The 24,788-nt window shown below is 42.5% G+C and overlaps 1 protein-coding gene across 1 annotated transcript; it reads right to left on the bottom strand.

Annotated features, from left to right (window-relative positions):
* Window positions 1-9,365: 9,365 nt before the first annotated feature.
* Window positions 9,366-23,983, bottom strand: LOC147663731 (homeobox protein six1a-like). Its single transcript, XM_086950242.1, has 2 exons — window positions 23,802-23,983; window positions 9,366-10,066 (listed from the first exon to the last, which is right to left on the bottom strand). Exons 1-2 carry the CDS (start codon window positions 23,903-23,905, stop codon window positions 9,760-9,762), a joined length of 411 nt encoding a protein of 136 aa, XP_086806368.1. The 5' UTR covers window positions 23,906-23,983; the 3' UTR covers window positions 9,366-9,759.
* Window positions 23,984-24,788: the final 805 nt, after the last annotated feature.

Here is a 24,788-nt window from a genome sequence, read left to right as displayed (position 1 = left end):
CCAGCACTTTGAATCTTATTTTATTAGTTGTTGAAGCAAGGAAAAACAACCAGGGCAGCAATCACACCCTCACTTTCTTGTACCGATGATTCTAATTAAATTGAGCTGGTAGTTCTTATATGAGGTTCCATAATTTGGTAAAAATATTCCAATTTCCAATACTTGGGACTGATTTTCCTGACCAGCTAATCGCATTACATATGTGACTACGAAGGTTCTCCTATTTAAAGTTTTATTTTCCGAAGTTGAGCTTCCTTTTTAGCTTTTTTTGCTTTTAATATTTCCTTCTCCAAAGTAATCGCTTTTTCTAAAATCAGACTTTAACAATCCTGTTTTCCCGCTTTTACCACCGAAATGTGCCGCTTCTTGGTCTAAAATTGTACAAAAAATGTTTTAATGTAACAAATGAGCTTGTATCGTGTTTGCTTATTGTTTTTTATTAGGATATCTCTGTGGGAAATACTATAGAACAATGAATTGTCCTTTCTTTGCACTTTTTTAAATTATGTTCAATGGATAATGTGTGACACAATTTGTGAAATACTGAACTTAGAAATTGTGTTTTTATTGGAGAAAACAGCTTGTGTTCCTGTACCTCTTCCTTCGTCCTTTTCCCCCTTTTCTCTGCTCCTTCTTTTCCTTCTTTCATCCTCTTCTTTAGTCCTTGACAGAGGGGTCTCTCCTTCGCTTTCCTTTTTTTTTTCTTTTTTTCCCGGGCTTCTCTCTCTTTTTTTCACTGCTCTCCTCGCTTTGTTATGTTTTTCTGTATCAATCAAGTTTTGTGGGGATAAAAGCTTAGTGCATAGCACCTGGGCCGTGCATTTGCTCTCTGCTGACTGTCAGCGCTATAGACAGCCTGACTGGGGTGATTTCTTCTCTTGGAAACTGGGGCGGGAGGGTGGGTCCTTCAAGGTTGGTGGGGGGGTCAGTGTCTTGGACAGTAGGCGGGGGAGTGGCGGAGGTAATCTAAAAAGTATCAAAGGGTTACTATTGAAATGTATTATATTATTCTCAGGAGGGTCTGCAGATTAAGATTTTATATGTTTCTGATGTTGCTTTTCTGTCCAGGTGCTAATGGAGGCAGGGGAGTTAGACAGATGTCACAGGATTTTTGGTCTTTGGGTTTCTATTTACTATTCAATGGAGACAATGGAGATAATTAAATGCCTCTATTGGAATGTGGTTCGGCTAAATTCTGCTCACAAACGCCAGATGATCCGAGAGGAGCTGCAAATTTATAAACCTCATATTGTCGCTCCTATTGAAACTCACTTGGCAAATAAAGATAGACAATTGCTTAGACAATTAGACTATAAGACAATTGAGTGCACATCTCAGACGGTTTCCATTAGAGGCATTGCTATTATAATTGACAAAATGTTTTATTGTACTTTGCTTAAAACTTCTGATCCATGACCATAAATATGTACTATGTACCGTCTATGGGCCAAACTCTGATGAGCCTCAAATGTTTGATATGCTTGCATTAGAATTATTAGAATGGCAGGGGAAGTTAATTGTCATGGGTGATTTTAATTGCATCACTAATTCGAGTTTGGATTCCTCCAATCAAGGTGCTTCATCTAGGATGAGGAAGGTAAGAGCTGCAATTTTGGAAATGGCACGATTACACCACCTCAGAGATGTTTGGCGATCCTTATTTCCATTGCAGCCTGGTTATACTTATTACAGTGCACTAAATAAACAGTATTCTAGGATCTACATGTTTTTTGTTAATAGCAGAATTTTGAGCATAGCTAAGTGCGAAGTATGTCCTAAGATACTATCTGACTACAATCCTATATTATTGTAATTTCCGCTAGTATTAGCTAACAGGTAAGCACGCTTGTTTTCCTTTCCACAATATTTGTTAGCAGACATTGAATATGAAGTACTTATTAGGAATAACATTAGGAATTTTCTATTGGGTAACGAAGGCTCTGCCTCTCCTCTCATGGTATGGGACTCGCATAAAGCTTATATAAGGGGAATTACTCAACAATATGTTCTTCGGCAGGATAGAAACACAAATTTGGCCCTTAGTTTTGCTGGAAAGGCAATTCTGCAATTAGAAGTAGCACATGCTGAATAGGTTAGGCAAGGGATTCTTTTGCAAAGAACAGTGTAAACACATTCACAAGCATACTTGCTTTTGATTGAAAACCGGGCTATGTTGGGGAGGATCCTAAAAGATTGGATTGCGGCTAGATACCACAAGAACCGGGCTCTGCAATACCAATATGGAGAGCAAGTATGGAAGGTATTGGCACACCAGCTTTCTGATAAAAAGGCGACGTGGTAGGTAAAAGTTATCAAAGGGGATGGGGGCACACTTCACACACAGTCAGAGTCGATAGTAGAACAATTCGCCCGGTACTAAAAACTGTATGGTAGTACTGGTACGTTTGATGGAAGCAAATTCGCTGAATATGTAGAAAGGTGTACCTTACCAAGTCTTGAGGAAGAACAGATACAGCCACTTCAAGATATTATGCATGAGGAAATATCTCATGCTATAGTGGCCCTTCCCTCTGGTAAAGCAGCAGGGGATGAATTTTTACCAGTTGAGTTCTACAAAATATTTAAGGATTGCTTGATTTCTTTTATAAGCAAGATTATGCATCATATAAGTCTGAGTGAGGATATCCCTGAGATGTGGGACATGACAAATATTGTTTTCTTCTTAAAAAAGAATAAATCATCAGAAGAGTGTGGGTCATACCACACAATATCACTCATTAATGCAGACGCTAAAATATTCTCAAAAGTACTGGCAGCACGCTCGGCGCCTTTTATGGCACAACTAGTTTCTAACCAACAACATGGTTTTATACCAGCCAGAGATACGACGGCACATGTGAATGCTGCTATAGTAGCCTTTGATGCTGCAAAAAAGCTAAAGTTAGAAATGGGAATGGTCATGCTCGATGCTGAAAATGCATTTGACAGCGTAACATGAGAATGTCTTTGGGCCACGCGTGCGGAGTACAATATTCATGGCCGCTTTTACGGATGGGTCAGAGCTCTGTATAAACAACCAAGGGCTTAACTAATTTATTTACAGTCACAATCTACTTCTTTTTCGAAACTCACGGGTACTCGACAGTGCTGTCCCCTCTACTTTTTGCTTAATATATCGAACCTTTTATAAAGTCACTTCTCTCTAACCTATCTATTCTTCCGGTTCATTTAGGGCCTGGCGAATTTAAAATAATGGCCTATGTGGACGACAGCTGTTTTTTCTGCAGATCCAATTAAAGTAATAGATGCAATCCAAACAGAGGCCAGAATGTTTGGTTCTTTCTCTGGCTACAAGCTAAATGTAAATGAGACGCAGGCCCTTCTCAATCATCAAACAAATAGAGCAGTACTAGGGGCTTGTTCAGCAGCAATTTATTTAGGGGTACAGATTACTCCAAATATGGAACAGATCATAAGGCTGAATTATGATCCTTTGCTAAAGTCTGTGAGCTCAAATATGAAGATCTGGCATAAACTGCCAACCAGTATTATAGGGCGTTGCAACATTATTAAAATGATTGTTTTACCCAAATGTCTTTATTTGTTTCAGGCAATACCATTATGAGTTCCAAATTATTTTTTCAAGAAACTTGAAGGGGGCAATTAGCAGTTTTATTTGGGGTTATAAACAGCCGCGGAATGCCATACAGCATTTAAAACTCCCATATAAACAGGGAGGGCTCCAATTGACTGATTTTAAACTATACTTTTGGGCGTCTTTCGCAGGACGACTTTGAGATCTTCTTTCTGCTAGCAAACAATATTGCTGCTATAGCATTGCAGTCGGTAATGACAGCAGAATGTTTTTATATCAGATCAATGATCCGAACTATGTTAAAAAGAGTACGGTTCAAGACTCTTAGAGATATAGCCTGTATTTGGCGAGATGGTAGCTAAATGTTCCTTGCCCTTAATGCATGCTAGCGTTCCGCTCTGGGGTAACCTTATGCTCCTGGATATATTCCATGATACTCAAGCTAAACTTTGGGCTGGATTCCGGATTAGACAACTTGGGCACCTATATAATACCAATGGATTTCGAACTTTTGAAGATTTACAGAGGGTATCGATTCTTCCAAAACATATGTTCTATAAATACCTACAGGTTAGAGACTGTTTATGGGGGCGCAGAGATATAAGAACAACTGTAGAATCTGACATACTGACCTACTTGCATTCAATCACAAAGATGACTATCAGCAAGGTTTATCAGCTACTTTCCCAATTTTGGGACAATGATAGCTTGAAGCTAGCATCTAAATGGAGTGAGCTTCGTGGGTGAGGATATCAGTTCAGCAGATATCAAAGCTTTGGATGAATGAGTGTACTCTACTAATTTAAAGTTGCAAAAGTTTAGAACCATATGTATGCTATACTACACTCCGGAATGAATAGTTAGGTGGGCTGCTGACAATGGGACAATCACAGGTGATAAGGGCATATGTGCTAAATGAGGATTGGTTGTTGAAAATAGTTTACATATGTTTGTCACGTGCCCAGGCTTGACACTTTTCTGGAAAGAAGTTGCTCAAATTGTGGGAGAACGTCTAGGCATTGATATACAATTAACGGAGGCAGAGAGTATGCTGGGATATAAATCAGTACCATACTGGTTTGAGATCTCTTTTTTCCGTCATCATAGTAACAGTCCGATTATGCATTGCTCAGGCATGGGTCTCTAAGACGCCGCCTAGTGCACTGGAATGGTGGGCAATGATAAGAGAAAAATATGAAAGAGAAATGGCTATAGCCTAGAAGAGGGGAACTCGCTCTGGGAGGAAATTCTATTGCATTTGGGAGCCTATTGCAAACATAGAATGGTTAAAATGTCAGGCATTATTACAATACTTAAGTAGTGTTATATTTATTTGTTTTTGTGTTTTTAACCTCTCTCTGCTATGTATTCACATTTGTATAAGATTTACAATATTTTCAACTAATTCCTATTGATATATGTTTGTATATTATATTCTATTGATATATGACTTTTGGTTTATTCCCGGAGATAAATAAAAAAAATTAAAAAAGAACTGTAGAGGTCCCAAACCTACCTCTCTCGTGGAAAACAAGTCCAAGTTGTAACCATCTCCAATAAGCACATTGTGAATCCACTTTCAGGTAAAGTCCTGGTAAATATAGGTCCCCTTGAAGTGGACCATCTGTTTGATATGTGATTCGAGTCAACTCAATTTCTTGGGCAGGGATTTACTCTGCAACCTTAATTGTGTGATCAATTGTACACCAGATGGTTTAAACTTCAAACTGAGTACACAAAATTCATCCATTGGATTATTTCCAGTTTGGACAAGGGAAGACTTATGCCCTGACTTAAAGCACTCTGTGAAGGAAGAAGTCTGGGATTTTTCTGGCACAGATAGTGGTCTGATCAAAATAGTTCAACCTCTATGAATAACAATCAAGACGAATCCACAGTATCTCCGAATGCCCAGTACAACCCATCACCAGAGGCGGTGGCTGGAATTATGTCCATTATTAAATCTGTATTAGAGCAGGGCATCTTAAAGGATATTCTAGGGGAATCCCTGCAATTCACCTGTGACTAGATCCATATATGGAAAAGTTGTAGTCCATAAAGGTCCAGTAAAATATTGCAAAATATCAGTTTAATTATTTTCTTTATTTTCAGTCCATGCATGTGAAATGAACATCCAGCCAAATCGTTTCATTTGAACCATCATTTTTTGAAATTCATCAGGCTCAAATACATTGAATTAAAAAAAGACTCGTCCTCGTAAATATAGTTTGATTCCTCATTAATAAAATCAGATTTAAATTGGATCATTTATGATTCACCTAAACGTAGAACATGGTATGTCCAAAAATTATTTGTGTTGTATCCTTCACCAATATGGCATCAGGGGTAAAATAGCCCCAAAATCAATATCTCAGTACATATCATAATCACCTAGGCCAAGTCCAACAAGTAAACGTGCCTGTTACAATGACAATGCTTTTTGGAGTCATATAGGGAGATCAGTTGGTCCTTACAATGATATGCAGCTTGATTTTATTGAGATGCCCATATGGAATGGACTCCGTTACATTTTAGTAGTAGTGTGCATCTTTTTCACGTTGGGTGGAAGCTTACATGACTAGAAGAAATGGCAGTCTCACTTTATCCAAACTGTTATTAAGAGAACTGATTCCTTGTTTTGGCCTCACTAGTATCTCTGGAGTCAGATCACGGGGCTTACTTAAAGAATGAAGTGATGAAAATACTTTGTGTAGCGGTGCAGGTGAACCAGAGGTTCCATTGAATATACAGGCATAAGGCATCTGACATTGAACAGATCAATGGGATGTTTAAGTCCTGATTTGCCAAAGTGTGTGAGTCAACATCCCTCAAGTGGCCTGATGCCCTTCTCTAGGTTTTAATGAGTCTTTGAAGCACTCGTGATAGGAGGACAGATCTGCCCCCCATGAGATCCTCATGGAGAGAGCCATGAAACTTCCTGTTGTGCCTGCAGCTGTCATTGTGAATATAGAAGATGATACGATTCTCCGACTACTTGAAAGAACTGGCTGATGAGGTGCAGTCTGTCTCTTATCAGGTCGAGGTGGCAACTCCCCTTCTGAGCAAAGTACAGTGCCACAACTGAAGTCCCGGAGATTGATTTCTGGCTAAGAAACACATTCTGAAAAGCTGTCTGTGGCCCCTTTCAAGTCATCCTTGTGATGAAGACTGCTGTGAAGCCTGCTGGATGCATGATTCTCACTCCTGAAGAGTGAGACAAACTGTAAAGAGATGGTGAAAACAACCACTAATTTGCAGTCTCTGGTGCACCTCAAACAATCAGAATGTGCTCAAGTTTCTCAAAGTCAACCTGACACAAGTGTTGAGTCTGTGGAAATAAGCCAAATGTACCCACAGTGAACCAAGCTGAAGAGACTATGAATGATAACTCTGAGACTGAAGTAGGCCAAGTAGTGCCTGCCAGAAGGGGGCCAAGAAGAGAAAAATGGCCAAAGAAGGGTGAGAGACTGTTGTGTCAGAGGAACGCTTCCCCGAAACAGTCACTGAAAAAACCGGGACAAGTGAGCACAGTAACAGCAAGGATGAACAGCCAGTAGTCAAGAGATCAAAGAGGATATGAGTGTAGGTTGAAGGTACTCTGCTCCTTAATGGACATACTTTGCTGAGAGTGAGCCTTTCTCGAACACATGGAATTAAGGATCAATGTAAAAAGCCTGAAAAATCTCTGTGAATAGGGCTACAACAGTGAAGTCTGACTGTTTTTTTTTATTCTTGACTGACTCAAAGTGAACTGTTACAAACTAACTGAAATATTTTTGAAGTTTAGGAAACTTCTTAGGACCAATTCCCCTGTAGAAGGGTAGGGTTATCATTTCAGAAAAAGTTCATATAGTATTAGGGATCATTTCTGAAAATAATTGAACGTAAATACTCATTTTTGGAAGTAATCAACATTTAGCCGATTTGCACAAGTAGAAGGCTAGAAATAGAATTTGCTTTTGCTTTTTGTGTTGATTGAAGCCTTATTCCAGATAAACCATGGATTCTAAATCGCCAAACAAGCATAGAGTGATATTAACAGTAGTGGCAATTGTCTTACTTATTTTCGTGATTGGCCAATTGGTGGGCTTGAATTCTACTGAGCATGTTTCCATTATGGCTAACCCTAATTCAACCCCCTTAGAAGAGAACACAAAGCAGGTCCAGCTCGTTTCCAATGTTTAGTTCAGGGCCCTAGACCCTCATGCACTGTTAAAGATGACATGGACACATGGTGGTATAGGTTAGAACTGCAAAACACCCAAGATGATGGACGGAATGTTGCACATTGGCAAAACATTCACCCCCAGTCAAAGATCTGGGTTTAATCCATCATTATTTTGCTCACCACGCCACCCTAGCTCTGACATGGCCATATGCAAATCAGATTTGACCCTGTGCCTCATGGGAACAGTCCAACCCGAACTGCCAAGCCATGTCTTCCCTGAACCAGAAAGAAGCTTTGTAGGACTGGTTTCTGGCTATCAGCCATCATCAGCCAGGATAGCTTGACTCCAGTGGCGTAGTGAGCACGGGACCCATGTCTGGACATACCCTTCCCAAAAAGGGCGAACAGCAAAACACACAAGATGATGGACGGAATGTTGCACATTGGCAAAACATTCACCCCCAGTCACAGATCTGGGTTTAATCCATTGTTATTTTGCTCACCACACCACCACACCACCCCAGTTCATACATGTCCATATGCAAATCAGACTTGACCCTGTGCCTCATGGGAACAGTCAAGCCCGAACTGCCAAGCCATGTCTTCCCTGGACTGGAATCAAGCATCTTAGGACCGTTTCTGGCTATCAGCCGTCATCAGCCAGGATAGCTTGACTCCAGTGGCGTAGTGAGCGCGGGACCCACGTCTGGGCATACTCTTCCCATGGGGCACAGGGTCAAGGCTGATTTGCATATGGTTGGGTTAAAACTGCAATGGCATGGTGAGCAAAAAAAAGGTGGATTTAGGCCCAGATCTCTGTACTGGGGCGAATGTATGACATTGTTCTGCATTCTGTCCATTAACTGTTGTTTTTGCATTTGTCACCCGAGTGGGACGGGTATGCTCAGACGTGAGTCCCGTGCTCTCCATGCCACTAGAATCAAGCTATCCTGGCTGATGAGGGCTGAAAGCCCAAAACCGGTCCTAGGATGCTTGTTTCCAGTCCAGGGAGGACCTGCCTTGGCAGTTCGGACTGGACTGTTCCCATGGGGCACAGGGTCAAGACTGATTTGCATATGGCTGGGTTCAAATTGGAATGGCATGGTGAGCAAAAAACGATGGATTTAGGCCCAGATCTCTGAACTGGGGTGAATGTATGACATTGTTTTGCATTCTGTACATCAACTGTTGTTTTTGCATAGGTTAGAACTGGCCATGAGAACGTGCACTCAGGCTCTAATATTGGGAAGGTCACCTGACCGGTGACGCCTGTGTTGGATGGGTGTGGGGTGGGTGTATGGGCCAGCCCTTATGAGAGAGGCTGATGAAAACACTAGACTGTGCCCAGCAGGACACAACAAGTGGTAAGGTGCTATCAGTTCCAAGAAACTGTACAACACTCTTGATAGGTTACATGTTATTTACTTTGGGCTATCGTATTACACCTTCGGTAGCAGTGTTTTAGTTGCCTGGTTTGAGAGGTACAGACTCGATTATCTGTCTTATTCACATTGGATATCCTATAACGAGGTGAAACAAGATGAACATATACATAATTCAGTTTACTCATAAGCCACGCAGCAGTAGCATGCATGCTCCAAATGCACTAATTCATTATTTAAAAAAGAATAACCTCTGGGCTTAAGCAATTCACATTTTAATAGAAAATCATTTACACAGCTTCAACAGAAATGGTACGATGTACACAGAAGACATGAACATTCAGTGACAAAACAGACTCCAGAGATTCAACAAACACAAAGAGACAGGAAACTGAACTAGGAAGGCGGTGGGGCAGAGAACAATAGACACTAAAAGAAAGTGGGTATCCTTGGTGAGCAGGTACCTCTTTGCCAGGAGGGAACAGAGCCGAAGTGTATTATCCTGGGGTGTAGGTGAACATCCTCTTTGAACATTCATTGAGCAGATAGATAAAATAATTTTGGGATGCTGGGGTCAATAAAGGAAAAGATGAAGGGAAAAGTTAAAGGATTTGTTCTCAGACCCCACTCCAACCATGGTCGTTCTCCTTGATTTAGGATCCTAAATCAACTAGGTTTGATGTGAGTGAACCCAAAATAGATTCCTGTAAGGCACGGTGGTGCATGAAGTCCTGTCTCTGCTGGCCTCCAGCATTCATTAGTAGGGCATGGGTGGTATTTCCAGAGAGCCCCTGGTATGGGTAGAGAAGTGAGGGGCTGTCGGAGCGTGGACCTGGGCTGTCTGCAGCTGAGAGCTCGTCGTCAGAGCTTGGAATGATGCTCCTATTGCCTCCCAGTCCATGGTCCACAGTTGGCAGCTCTGCCAGAAGATCCTTTGGTGCTCCCCCTTCCCCATTCTCCCTGCAGAAAAAGAAACAGGACACAAGATAAGGTGGTTTTCATGGAGAATATAGTGTTTATCCTTGACAACACACGCACAGCCCAAATATCAGCGTTTTCCAGTCAGCAAATGAATGGGAGGAAGAAATCAGGGTTTATAGTGGAAGGAGAGTTCTGGGAGTCACCATGTTATCCCGTACATTTATAAAAAGCTACTTAATGTTTGTGTATGGCTCACAAATTTACAGCCTTAGTATAACACTCAGCCAGCAGCTTTTTGAGCAAACGAAATACAGATATGTCTTAATGTCCCAAGAACATTGGAAACTCAGAAATCTTCAGTTACCTCCTGGACATTGGCCAGTGGATGACATGAAGCCACCACAATTGAACACCTCAATAACTGAAATACTAACCAATGGAAAATGGAAAAATGTATGCTACGGCCCATTCTCCACCTGGACTGACAGTCTAGGACCACCATAAATTTCCAAGGAGGTAAGAAACCTTGTCATCACTATGGATTCCAAACTGTCCATGAATGTCCAAGTGAATGAGCTATCCAAGATCAACATTCTTACAATGAAAATGCTATGACACATCTTTTCACACCTTCGCCTCAAGGTCCAAGCATCAATCTCTCTTGTTCTATAAAAAACTAGATTATGCTAATCAGACCCCCCAGGATATTGCAGCATAAATTGTCAAATTTAGCGGCACAAAAATGGAAATTTAGTGGCACAAGAGTGGAAATTTAGCAGCATTATTGAGACATTTTCGGCCTTAAATCAATGTAAACTGGCTCAGCAGGGTATTCCACTGTGAAACTGGCATGTTTAAAGTGTCTGCAGCTCAACGGAAGCACAGGTTCAATATGTACCTCTTGAGAGGGGGCCGTATTTCTCCCTGGGGTGTTCTAGCACCCATGTATGCACCCCTGGCAGGGCACCACTGCCTCCTGGACCCGTCCGTTTTAAAAAACAGTAATTTCTATCACCCTTTTTAACATTGAAAATATATTGATAATACAAATGTGACCCATAGAGGAAGTCCTGCTTAGCTGCTGGAGCACTAGATTTACTAGAAAGTAATGCAGCGAATTTGTGAGTGGACAAAGACAAGGATATTCATTTAAAAAACTATCCTCTTTTCTGAAACCCAATGGTCTAAAAGGGGCCTTGAAATAACCCCAGCATTTCTGAAGAGCTTCTGCAGGGTATATATCTGCCAAGTTTCAGATTGTTTATGTGTGACATTTTCATAAATTCACTGTACATATGAGTAACATTCAATGACTATGAGTGACAATTTCTCCGGAACAAAATCAAGCAATGAAATCTAGGGAAACAGATAAACATCAGATTTTACCCCAATTTGAGCAAGTAGAAACTCTAAGAATATCTTGAAACTGCAGCAAAGAGATACACACCGGGGGCCTGCTGCTTTCCTTCTTGATAGCTTGCCTCTAGGTACCACATATCAAGGGCATGAGTGAGTGGCGTGCACACACAGGTCCGTGAAATAATAGTTAAACAGATGCTGACTCAGACACAAGCTGCCCAGTGTTTAACGCTGGCAGCTATAAGTACAATAAATCCCCTGACACAATGCTGCCTATAGGTGGCTGGATTGTTGGTTTTGCATGAGCCTGTGTCACTTGAAGAAAGGTGGGTCTTGTGCACAGTTAATACCACAGTAAGTCGGTGTCTTTGGGTGGACGTTTTTAAAAGATTTGTTTTGCTAGTAAAAACATTTTAAACATTTAATATTTACATACCATTACGTCAGTTGATTGAATGACAATTTTATTAAATGGAATACGTTTTGCTACACATAAAAGCTACACTTATATGTCTAATAATGATTCCTTCAAAAAAACATTTGGTGACCTCCGAGCAGAAAGAGGTACGTAGCTGAAGTAGCAGTGGTAAGAAAGCCCTGCAAATAAGTCCTCTATGGTTCTCAGACATCTCCTGTTTCTGTGTATTTGCCAAACTCATGCCTTTTGACTTGATATATCCATTTTGTTAATTACTGCTTTAAGAAACGATAAAGGGGGAAAGAGGGGGATCCGAAGACCTAAGTGGCCTCATTTATGAAGGCCTTGCGCTGCCGGTGCGTCCCTTTTTCCCATTTTAAAAGTGACGCATCGGCGGCGCAAGATCTTAATAAATAAGGTCCAAGGTGTTTAGCATTTTGAAATGAAAGTTTTGTCTAAAACACTAACCATACTAATTTCTTTTAGGTTCCAAAGTGCATCTTATTTTGCAACTACCTTCCCCAACTTTCAGCTCCGACATATTTTCCTGGCTCACTTAAAATGTGTTACACTGTGGTGGGATTATTGGTGAAGAACTACGTACACGGCACAGTCCTTTACCCAAAGGAGGCGAGGGGGAAAGTAGAGGGGTTGGGGGGGGCAATCAGAACAAACGCCATCAAAATAGCCAATGTGGAATCCTACTCGGCTGCCACCACAACCGCTACGGCCGCAGCTCCGGCGCTTCAATGCTGATGGCGGCGGAAAGGATTATGAGCGAAATTGCCTATTCAATAAGATTTTACAGACAAAAGAAAATATGTTTACTTTGGCAACTTTGTTGGCACTCTCTGCGCTTTTGTTGTTCTTTGGCAGATGTAATGGCCAGTGTCAGAATAACAGACAGATCTTGGACAGAAGGAAGCAGGTATTGGACGACTGGACAGTGGCACGTAGTGACGTGTGCGCGCACAGCATATTATCGGGCATTGTTTGTTTTGCAGACACTTTGGCAAACATAGCGGCGATAATTGTAAATATTGCGGCCATTGCGCTAGTCAGCCGATTTCGCAATTTTTTCGTGAATCGCGAAATTGCAAAATGCTGGAGGGTCTGGCTAATGGTCTATATAACATCTCACGTTTATCAACTACAGAATATTACAGAGAATTCAGACCTCTGCTGTCAGACTACTCCTGCATGTAAAGCCACAAACCCATATTTTCCCTGTTTTGAAGGCCCTTTGCTGGTTATCAGTTGCCAGGAGATCCTCTTTCAAGATGCTTTGGATCACCCACAAAGCAATTTATAGCAACACACCACTTTTCATGAGGAAGAAAATCACAAAATACATCTAAAACGGGAACCTATGCTTTAGACCGTCACTCTGTCTCATAATCCTAGCATACAAGGAAAAAAAACATTGGTGGCACATCTTTCTCTGTGCAAGTGACTAAACTATGGAATTAGTTAGTGCCAAATATAAGGTCTTCCACCTGTATTAAAAAAAAAAACTGGTGTATACCATATCACTCTCTGATTATTAGATTCAAATATTAAAACATTTTTGGGATGGCACTACCCATATCCATTTTTATAAGAAATTATAGAGATCCTCCCTGACATTGAAACTATTTGGTGATTTAGTATTAAGATTTAATATATCACTGAGCCACCCACACACAGTGGTTCTCTGATGTGTCCCCCCTGCACACCCACCTTCCCTTTCCCTGTAGTCTTATAGCGGCAATACCGCTTGGAATCCACCCACACAGGGGCAGCACCCCAGGGACACATACACGCCCACTCCCTGACCCAATGGACCCATAGACTCCTGCCTGGTCGGCATTACAACTGAGCTAGCCCCCCCACAGCCAGTCCACCTTGAGAGTGTACCTCCCCTTGCGGGCCCCCAATTCCCTGCACAGCTATGCCCACTACTGAGTATAGGAATCTGAGAAATGGGACACTGCTCCACACTAGAACCTTCTCGTGTCACCCATGGGTGGCCTGTAGGCTGCATGGTTAACTTACGATCAAGCAATAGTAGTATGTCATAGCATCACTGTGAGAAGTTGGCCTGGTATATGCTGCCCACTAATTAAAGTGAATTTTGAAGGCCCAGCCCCGCAAGGGCGACTAGGACTACAACATGCACCAACGTCTGAAATGTTTTTTACAATAAACAAATTAAATCCATTTTCTCATTTGCTTATTCATAATGTTTATATGTATCTTTGCATCAAAACTGTCAATGTATTTTACATTACATAATTTTAATAACTGTGTTATGCAATCCAATATTTTACATACATAAAAATATATACATTTTTACTTCACACCCAATGCATTTCGAGACCACAGTCTCTTCTTCAGGGGTACAGCTGTAAAAGAAAATATATCATGAGACCAAATCACTCAAATAATGTTGTTTTCATATGTAGATCCTAAACTTCTCCAACCAATTAGTGTTGTGACCCAATCACCAACACCTGTGTATCACACTCAATAAAACCACAACTTACTTGAAGTCCTTAATTATTCCCTAAATGAAACAACTGCAAAATAAACAAAATATCAACCAAGGTCCAGAAAATTAATTCATCTCTTCTTGGACTTTATCAAGAATATTACATCCTGTACAAAATTTACCTTCTTTCCACAAAGCTGGTTTCTTATCAGAATGGGACGGCCAATTAGTTCCTCAATATTGGTGCTGCTGCAATGTTATGAGAGCCTTCGTAAGTGACACGAACTCCCAAATTAATATATTCAAAGAAAACGTATTACTCATCTCTCACCTATGATCGTATTCAACAGCTAATCCCAATGTAACTTCTTTGATGTTCAAGGACACTCTAAGAAGTAAATAAAACAACCCGTCATGACTAAGTCCTGTTAGGATACTTCAATGCTAGCATGATAAAAATGATGCCTCTATGTACTAAACGGGTTTCTTACCTATGGCACGACTAGTATTCTCTGTAATCCTCCGTACAAAACGCTGTCCTGACTCGCCATGACAGTCTTTGAATTCAACTGTTCAAAACATACTCCCGTGTCACATGATCCCTATCTCAGATTCATGAGAATAGAAAACGGACTCTTATGTTAATACGGAGCTCCGTACTGATTAAAGAAGCAAAAAAGCCTCAATGTCCTTATATCACGGCTCGTACAGATCAGTTGGGTCAGAGCAAAGAATTACTCGAGCACCCAATAATATTGCGTGCATCTACATAATATTGGAACAATGTAAATCAAATATCCAAACACGTGTCTAAAATTTCATAAACGGGTATACAAAAATGTCTATCGGTGAAATCTGCACCTGCAAGTCTATCTGAGGAAGAACCTGTCCTCTTGACGCTTGTATTCGACGAACAGCCACTTTACTAGTTATAAAATATAACTTTCTATTGATTGTAATCCCAGCGAAATCAACAAAGGACTAATTCAGCCACTAGCTGGTTCCAAAGTGTTGCTGTCAGTAGATTTCAAGACCAGCGAAATAAACATAAGACTCATTCCGTGCCTTCTGGGCATGGTACTAGTCATAAAAATAAACAAAAGACTATATAAGTAGCTACAGCATGAATTCCAATTTTCAATCTAAGTAATTATAATTCGCAATGATCGATAAAGTTTACGAATAAATAAAATAACTATAGAAATTCAATTGCGTACATTCACAATACATTACATTAAATAAATATACAATCAACATTAATGTTGAGTGACGTCTGGTTGTGGGTGTTGTATTGATGTGTGAATAATTGTTTTAACTAAGATCAGTTGGAGTGGAAAGAACATGTTTAGAGGAAACACGACATCTCTAATTTGTCGTTGAGTCCTGTCGGATTTAGAGTTTTCAGACGTTTGATCCAATATACTTCACGTTGGAGAAGTTTCTTGGAATTATCACTTCCAGGTAATTAGCCACCTGTTCAATAATTTGAAATTTAAGTTGTGCTATCGTGTGTCTACTTTCTTTCCAGTGTGTTGCCAGTGGAGATGTCACATTTCCTGTTCTTATCCTGCTTTTGTGTTCTTTCAGATTTTTAGAAAGAACTACTGACAAGCAAGAAAAGAGAAAAATTGCTAAAAGCAGGAACATTTAAATGTTGGAATTGCATTCATTGCAAATATACTTTCACATCCACAGTCAGGAGAAAGCATCACCTTACAAAATCAGAGCACTTGCAATTCAGAGAACGTCATATACATCATCAAATGCCCTTGTGGGCTTTTGTATGTTGGAAAGACTGAAAGAAAAATGAAAGCACGGCTCTCAGAACACAAAAGCAGGATAAGAACAGGAAATGTGACATCTCCACTGGAAACAAGTTCAAGTTCACGTTCAAAAATTTGTATAGCGCACTACTCACCCAGAGGGTCTCAAGGCGCTTGAGGGAGGAGGGGGGTACTTTTCTTATCGAATATCCAAGTTTTAAGTTGCTTTCTGAAGGAGAGGTGGTTCTGTGTAAGGCAGAGGTGGGTGGGGAGAGAATTCCAGGTTTTGGCCGCTAAGTAGGAGAAGGATCTTCCCCCCATGGTGGATCTGTTGATGCTCGGAATAGCGGCGAGGGCCTGATTGGATGAATGAAGTTGGCGGGTGGGGGTGTAAAAGGACAGGCGTGTGTTGAGGCAGTCGGGTCCTAGGTCGTAGAGGGCTTTGTGTGCGTGGGAGAGGAGTCGGAACGTTATCCACTTGTTGACGGGGAGCCAGTGGAGGTCTTTCAGGTGACCGGAGATGTGAGCTTGGCGGGGGATGTCTAGTATGAGTCTGGCTGAGGCATTTTGGATGCGTTGGAGTTTTTTCTGTAGTTTGGCTGTGGTTCCGGCGTAAAGGGTGTTTCCGTAATCCAGTCGACCAGTGCGTGGGGATCCAACGGAATTTTTTTTGAGCATGCGTAGGATGTTGAAGCATGATGAAGAAACGGCGTTGAATTGTCTGGTCATCGAGAGGGAGGAGTCCAGGATGAAGCCCAGGTTGCGTGCGTGGTCCATTGGTATGGGTGCTATTCCCAGGGCCGGTGGCCACCATGAGTCGTCCCAAGCAGAGGGGTATGAGCCTAAGATTAGGACTTCCGTTTTGTCCGAGTTCAGTTTTAGACGGCTGTTCTTCATCCACTCGGCAACATCTTTCATTCCTTCGTGTAAGTTGGTTTTGGCGGTGTTTGGGTCTTTGGTGAGGGAGAGGATCAGCTGGGTGTCGTCTGCGTAGGAGATGATGTTGAGGTTGTGTTGGCGCTCGATGGATGCGAGGGGCCTCATGTATACGTTGAAGAGGGTGGGACTGAGTGATGATCCTTGTGGTACGCCTCAGATGACTTCGGTGGGCTCCAATCTGAAAGGGGGGAGGCGGACTCTCTGGGTTCTTCCGGCGAGGAACGAGATGATCCAGTCCAATGCTTTAGCTTGTATTCCGACGTTGTTAAGGCGTTGTATGAGGGTGCTATGACAGACTGTGTCGAAGGCTGCGGAGAGGTCAAGTAGGATGAGGGCAACTGTTTCTCCGTTGTACAGTAGTGTTCGAATGTCGTCTGTTGCTGCGATGAGGGCGGTTTCAGTGCTGTGTTTGGCTCGGAAGCCGGACTGTGAAGGGTGGAGGGATTTGTTGGATTCGAGGATGGTGGCGAGCTGACTGTTGATGGCTTTCTCAATGACTTTGGCAGGGAATGGGAGGAGCGAGATGGGGCGGTAGTCCTTAAGTTCAGTGGGGTCTGCTGTGGGTTTCTTCAGAAGGGCGCTGAGTTCGGCATGTTTCCAGCTTTCCGGGAAGGTGGCGGAGTTGAGGGAGCAGTTGATGACGTCTCGGAGATGGGGTGCGATGATGGAGTCTTCTTTGTTGAAGATGTGGTGGGGACATGGTTCGGTAGGCGATCCTGAGTGGATGGAGTTCATCAGGCGGATGGTGTCTTCAGTGGTGATTGGGTCCCAGGCGCAAAGGTTGTTAGAGGGGGGATTTGGTTCGGGGGTGGGTGGAGTGGACTGGTCTCCGGACTGGTTTTCAAAGCTGTTATGTATGTCGGCGATTTTGTTGTGGAAGAAAGAGGCTAGGGAGTCGCAGAGGTCTTGGGATCGGGTGATGTCGTTGGTGCCGGCAGTGGGGTTGGTAAATTCTTTGACGATGTTGAATAGTTCCTTGCTGTTGTGGGCGTTGTTGTCAAGTCGATCCATGAATGCTGATTTCTTGGTGGATCGGATCAGTTGGTGGTGTTTGCGGGTGGCGTTCTTGAAGGTGGTCAGGTTGTCAGTGGTTGGGTTTTTTCTCCAGGCTTTCTCAAGGGTACGACAGAACTTCTTGGATGTCTTAAGGTCATCGTTGAACCAGGGGGCTTTTTTGCCACTTTGCTTGATTTGATGGTTTTTCAAGGGTGCTAGTTCGTCGGCGCTGTGGGTGATCCATTGTGTGAGATTGGTGGCAGCTTGGTTTGGGTCCGATGATTTGGCAGGAGGGTTTTTGTGAAGGGAAGAGAAGAGCTGGTCGGTGGAATTTTGTTCCAGTTTCTTCGGGGGATTGGTTGAGGGAGGTTGTGGGTCGTGGTCTTTTTGTAGTTGAAGTGAACGCAGCTGTGGTCCGTCCAGTGGAGAGCTGTGGTGTGGTTGAAGGAGATGTGCTTGCTGGAGGTGAAGATTGGGTCGAGCGTGTGCCCGGCATAGTGGGTGGCGGTATCAACAAGTTGTTTTAGTCCGAGATTGGCCAAGTTGTCCAGGAGGGTGGTGGTGTTGCTGTCGTTTTTCTTTTCCAGGTGGAAGTTGAGGTCTCCCAGTAGAATGAAGTCCTCAGAGGGGAGGGCGTGTGGGCTGATGAAGTCAGTGATATCTTCGCTGAATTGAGTGCGGGGTCCTGGTGGTCTGTAGATGAGGGTGCCTCTGAGTGTGGTTTTGGGGTCGGTGTGGATCTGGAAGTGAAGGTGTTCGGCGGCTGCGAGGTTATCGTCTGAGCTGGTCGTGATGCGGATGGAGTTCTTATGTACGATGGCGATGCCTCCTTCTGTTTGGATGGTGCGGTCTTTTCGGATGATCTTGTAGTCGTCCCGGATGGCTATGGCGATGTCGGGAGCTGATGAGGCGTTCATCCAGGTTTCTGTAAGGAAGGCGACGTCCGGCTAAGTGGTGTCGAGTAGGTTCCAAAGCTCAATGGCGTGTCTGTGGACCGAGCGGGTGTTGAGTAGGATGCACTTCAGGTGGTTAGTGTCGGAGCTCTGTTTGGAGTCTGTGAATTTAGTGTGGGTCTTGATGCAGTCGAGTTTGCAGGAGTGGCAGGTGAAGGGTCTGTGGGTGTGTCCAGGGGTGGCTTGGTAACAGTCTTGGAGTCGGCCGGGGTTGAGTGCTGAGAGGAATGCGGCATCGTACATTATGCGGGTGGAGTGGGATTTGCGAGGACCAGGGGGTCGGGCGCTGGGCGCGGACGGGCGTAGAAGGGCTTACCTTTGGCGCACCTTGGGCACGCATGGGTCGCGTCCGCTGCGCGTGAACGCTGCGCGTAGGCTGTTCTGACATTAATGGATAGGGGGGGCGGAGCGAGGGAGGGTCAGCTGGGAGGCGGGAGCGGGGTGGAGGGACGGGCTGGGATGGCACAACAACAAAATGGCAGCAATAATAACAAAGCAAAGCAGGGTGAGATTGGGGCCCAATGTGTACCAGCTGTGCGAGCAATAGAGCGCTATGAGTAAATTTAAAGCACAAACAGCAGTGATATAGCGCTACGATACCCAGCAGCAGTCGAGCAATGATACAACGCTATGAATAATTTTAAATAACAAAACCCAGAAGTCGAGCAGTGCAATGCGAGTGATAGAGCGTTAGAGCGTTCCGAGCAATTTTAAAGCACAAACAGCAGTGATATAGCACTACGATACCCAGGAGGTCAGGGAGTGAGGGGAGGGACCCCTTCTGCACGGGTCAGGAAAGTAGACACACGATAGCACAACTTAAATTTCAAATTATTGAACAGGTGGCTAAAGTACCTGGAAGTGATAATTCCAAGAAACTTCTCCAACGTGAAGTATATTGGATCAAACGTCTGAAAACTCTAAATCTGATAGGACTCAACGACAAATTAGAGATGTTGTGTTTCCTCTAAACATGTTCTTTCCACTCCAACTGATCTTAGGTAAAACAAATATTCACACATCAATACAACACCCACAACCAGACGTCACTCAACATTAATGTTGATTGTATATTTATTTAATGTAATGTATTGTGAATGTACGCAATTGAATTTCTATAGTTATTTTATTTATTTGTAAACTTTATCGATCATTGCGAATTATTATTACTTAGATTGAAAATTAGAATTCATGCTGTAGCTACTTATATAGTCTTTTGTTTATTTTTATGACTAGTACCATGCCCAGAAGGCACGGAATGAGTCTTATGTTTATTTCGCTGGTCTTGAAATCTACTGACAGCAACACTTTGGAACCAGCTAGTGGCTGAATTAGTCCTTTGTTGATTTCACTGGGATTACAATCAATAGAAAGTTATATTTTATAACCAGTAAAGTGGCTGTTCGTCGAATACAAGCGTCAAGAGGACAGGTTCTTCCTCAGATAGACTTGCAGGTGCAGATTTCACCGATAGACATTTTTGTATTCCCGTTAATGAAATTTTAGACACGTGTTTGGATATTTGATTTACAATGTTCCAATATTATGTAGTTGCACGCAATATTATTGGGTGCTCGAGTAATTCTTTGCTCTGACCCAATTGATCTGTACGAGCTGTGATATAAGGACATTGAGGCTTTTTTGCTTCTTTAATCAGTACGGAACATAAGAGTCCGTTTTCTATTCTCATGAATCTGAGATAGCGATCATGTGACACAGGAGTATGTTTTGAACAGTTGAATTCAAAGACTGTCATGGCGAGTCGGGACAGCGTTTTGTACGGAGGTTTACAGAGAATACTAGTAGTGCCATAGGTAAGAAACCCGCTTATTACATAGAGGCATCCTTTTTATCATGCTAACATTGAAGTATCCTAACAGGACTTAGTCATGACGGGTTGTTTTATTTACTTCTTAGAGTGTCCTTGAACATCAAAGAAGTTACATTGGGATTAACTGTTGAATACGATCATAGGTGAGAGAAGAGTAATACGTTTTCTTTGAATATATTCATTTGGGAGTTTGTGTCACTTACAAAGGCTCTCATAACATTGCAGCAGCACCAGTATTGAGGAAGTAATTGGCCGTCCCATTCTGATAAGAAACCAGCTTTGTGGAACAAAGGTAAATTTTGTAAAGGATATAATATTCTTGATAAAGTTCAAGAATAGATGAATTAATTTTCTGGACCTTGGTTGATATTTTGTTTATTTTGCAGTTGTTCCATTTAGGAAATAATTAAGGACTTCAAGTAAGTTGTGGTTTTATTGAGTGTGATACACAGGTGTTGGTGATTGGGTCACGACACTAATTGGTTGGAGAAGTTTAGGATCTACATATGAAAACAACATTATTTGAGTGATTTGGTCTCATGATATATTTTCTTTTACAGCTGTACCCCTGAAGAAGAGACTGTGGTCTCGAAATGCATTGGGTGTGAAGTCAAAATGTATATATTTTTATGTATGTAAAATATTTGATTGCCTAACGCAGTCGTTAACATTTTTTCATGTAAAATACATTGACAGTTTTGATGCAAAGATACATATAAACATTATGAATAAGCAAATGAGAAAATGGATTTAATTTGTTTTTTGTAAAAAACATTTCAAACGTTAGTGCATGTTGTAGTCCCAGTCACCCTTGCGGGGCTGGGCCTCCAAAATTAATTGTTCATATATGCTCAGTAGGCATTAACCACAACATTGCACACATATCGAAAAATATATACTAAACAGAATCTGAGTGCACAAGGTACACTCCTTTTTCACTAATTAAAGTGGGCACCTTGCACCAGTCCAAACGACCCTTATAATGTGTGAGGTCAGAGATAACCTTCAGAAAGCTATCCAAGTGGTAGCTGTGGAGAGCAGCCTTCAGGCTTAGTCTTGAAGGAAGGTAAAGCAGCTTGGTTGACCAGAATATCACCTCCTATATTGATTAAATGAAAGGAGAGCCACACAGTAGTTATATAAAAATATGTATTTATTAATATAACACTCTCTAGCATCCTCTACACGAGGCTAGAACACAAAGCACACAATACGAGATTATTAGAACAGTTGTCAGTAGCACAATACACAGTGGGCTCCAGGGGGAGACCAAACCATATACTAAAATAGTGGTATAATAACCACAACTCGGGTCAAGACAAGGTCTGGAGCACGTAGAATAGCTGGGACCCCAAGGAACCACCCAAGGTGAGTAGATAGGGACCACACGGAGGATGGGTGCAATGTGCTAACACGACAGCGGGCTTCGTACAATTCTATGGGGAAGTCGCGGTTGAAATTTTACAGTTTAAGGACCCTTCTAGGAGGACTTTGAAGAAACTCTTCAGAAAATAAGAGGTCGGGGAGCCACCCTACCCGTGGATACCATAGTACCAGAGTTACCTATCCCAGAGGAGCCGGGTGCATAGGCCTGCAGTGGAGTCGGAAACAGCTGTCATTCTCTATCGAAGGCTTCGAAGAAGTGCTGCTGCCGTGAAGGTAAAAAGGGTCCGGTGGAATCCAAGCCTGGATTATGGAAGGAAGGAACCTGAAAGCAGAGGGGACAGAGTCTGGGTCACTGCAGAGGTAGACTAATGCCCACTGATGTCGGGTGGTTCAGGTGCGAAGAAGGGATGCTTGACTCTCCAGCCACAAGGACCAGGAGATGTCAACGATGACCAGTAGACAGATACAAGCTGTCCCACAAAGGATGTTGAGTGCTGAGGGGTCAGTGTCCAGCTGGAGCACCAACAAGCCTTGGCAAAAGCATACCCACGCAGGACGGTCAAGCAGGTTACCGTGTGGACCAGCAAGGCCCAGGAGACTCACCAAGCAATGGGGAGTCAGGGCATGTCTGGAGCAAGTAGGAAAGCCCAACAGAAATCAAGATGACCCTCAGGAGGACTGTTGTATATTGATTATTCATGTAATATGGCTGACAATAGTCATTAGCCCTTCCTTAGTGTTCTTACCGCCTCAGCTTCCCAGAATACCTGTGTGTGTTCTAACCTGTGCCAGAGTGTTCTCATTGTGTCAGTTGACGGTCCGGTCAGCTGGCGAGGTTTGTACTCAGCTGTGTCCTACAATAAATCTACATGTAATCAACTAGAAGTATCTTGTCATCTATTTACAACATTTTGGCGACGTTTTCTGCTGACCAGACCAGAGAAGAAACCATCAAACACAGCCTGAGCTACACCTCGCAAAGAGAACCCACTGCGGTCCACCTATCTGCTGCCAGGAACATTATCAAAAGAAGCATGAAACTGCATGAATGAGGGAAAGTCAAAGGAAACTAAAGCAACTAAAGAACCGTGAGTCCATTACTTATCCCTGGCAGCACTGCGCAACAAGAACCTAAGACTCCTTACCACCCAACTGCACTTAGAAGTAAGGTGTAGAGAAACAAAGCTGCCAAGTAACCAGAAATCTTTGAAGCATCGTGAAAACTGAAGAAACCAGCCGCAAGTATTTGAAGCGCATTGAAAAGTTAAGAAACCTGTCTAAAGTGGCAGCAAAAGTCAAACTAAACTACTTCTCAATCAGCTGCAGCTAAAACCAAGAAAAAAGGAAATGCCTATGCTGTGAAACTCATCACAATAATGAAAAGAAACCAGTTACTTTAAGAAATAGCTCGAGAAAATTTCTCCTCTGCTTCCTGTAATTTACAAATGAAGTATTAGACACGAGAAACTGCACAGATTGGAGCGAAGTACTTTTAAAGTTCAAGCCACAGCTGCTGTAAAAGGAAAGAAAATAAGAGAGAATCGCTTGGAAAAAATGGAAACATGCTACCATAAACAAAGGAAGGAAAAAAGAAACAATACCCAAGTTCTTCTACTGTGAGTCTTTTGAGCAATGGAATGTATGTTTGCCTCTGAATACCGTTTGTCTGCCTCCGTGTTGACCCGCTCTCCTTCATGGCACATTTCAAAATGATGACGTATTAGCATCTCCATTGGTCTCAGCAGAGGATCTGCATGCTCCATTGTGACGTTGTGTGCCCAGCGTCATCTCGGAGTAGGGAAGTTATCATTCCTTGCTGCCAGACTGGGTGCATCATCACGCATTGTCGCCCAACGTGAAACGTCTTGCGCGACGCCAAGCGGTCATTTTGTAGCTTCATTCTCCGTGTCATTTTGTTCCCATGGCAACGGAGTTACTGGAGCACAACGCAATGAAATAAACTTGTGTGAGAGAGCGAAGACCAAGTGTTTCTATTCACACTTGTTCTGATTGTCATTTCCTTGAGTCAGCTCATGTCCCTAGTTGCCAAGATTGAGTTTTATTTGTTATTTTTTGAAGGCAACAATTTGCTGCGCTCCAAGGTTCTTGCCAAAAGTATAGGTAAGCAAAGACATTCTCATTTTGTTTTCTAATCTTGGCATTCTTCATCAAATGTTCCAGTGTGTGCTGAACTGCTGCAACTAAGCTTCACACATTGCGAAGGTATTTCTCGTGTTGCCATATCCATCGCTAGTGTTTAGTTTAAACTGCATGAAGAACATTTAAGTCAACAGCATTCAACACGGCAGTACTGTGCACTCGTATCTGTATTTGAAGACAGTTTTGATGGTATTCCTTCACAACAGTGCCATCTTGTGGACTTATTAAGTATTTTCCTTTGGATTGTTTTATCCAAACTAGAATCATTACAGAGTGTTTAAGAACAGAGCAAGCAATCCATTTCCACTGTAGTTTCGTGAGTAGGACATTTTAGCGCAGAAATGTACCTTAGGGCCTAAAATACACACAGAGAACCTACGGACAAATGTCCAATAACTAACGGTGTACAGAACCTGCAGGTAGTAAATGTTTCTGAACCAGAAGCGCGTCTGTTGACTCGGAACAGTCTTCCACAACTAGCACTTG

This window comes from Lissotriton vulgaris, unplaced genomic scaffold, assembly GCF_964263255.1.
Source record: "Lissotriton vulgaris unplaced genomic scaffold, aLisVul1.2 SCAFFOLD_1189, whole genome shotgun sequence".
In the NCBI taxonomy this organism is placed as follows: domain Eukaryota; kingdom Metazoa; phylum Chordata; class Amphibia; order Caudata; family Salamandridae; genus Lissotriton; species Lissotriton vulgaris.
This window is presented reverse-complemented; position numbering and strand designations above follow the sequence as displayed.

Coding starts and splice junctions, on each gene's coding strand:
- LOC147663731 (XM_086950242.1), bottom strand. CDS start 23,905: ATGGAGCATGCAGATCCTCTGCTGAGACCAATGGAGATGCTAATACGT. Junction 10,067..23,801: donor AACACGGAGGCAGACAAACG/GTATTCAGAGGC, acceptor CTTTTTCTGCAG/GGAGAATGGGGAAGGGGGAG.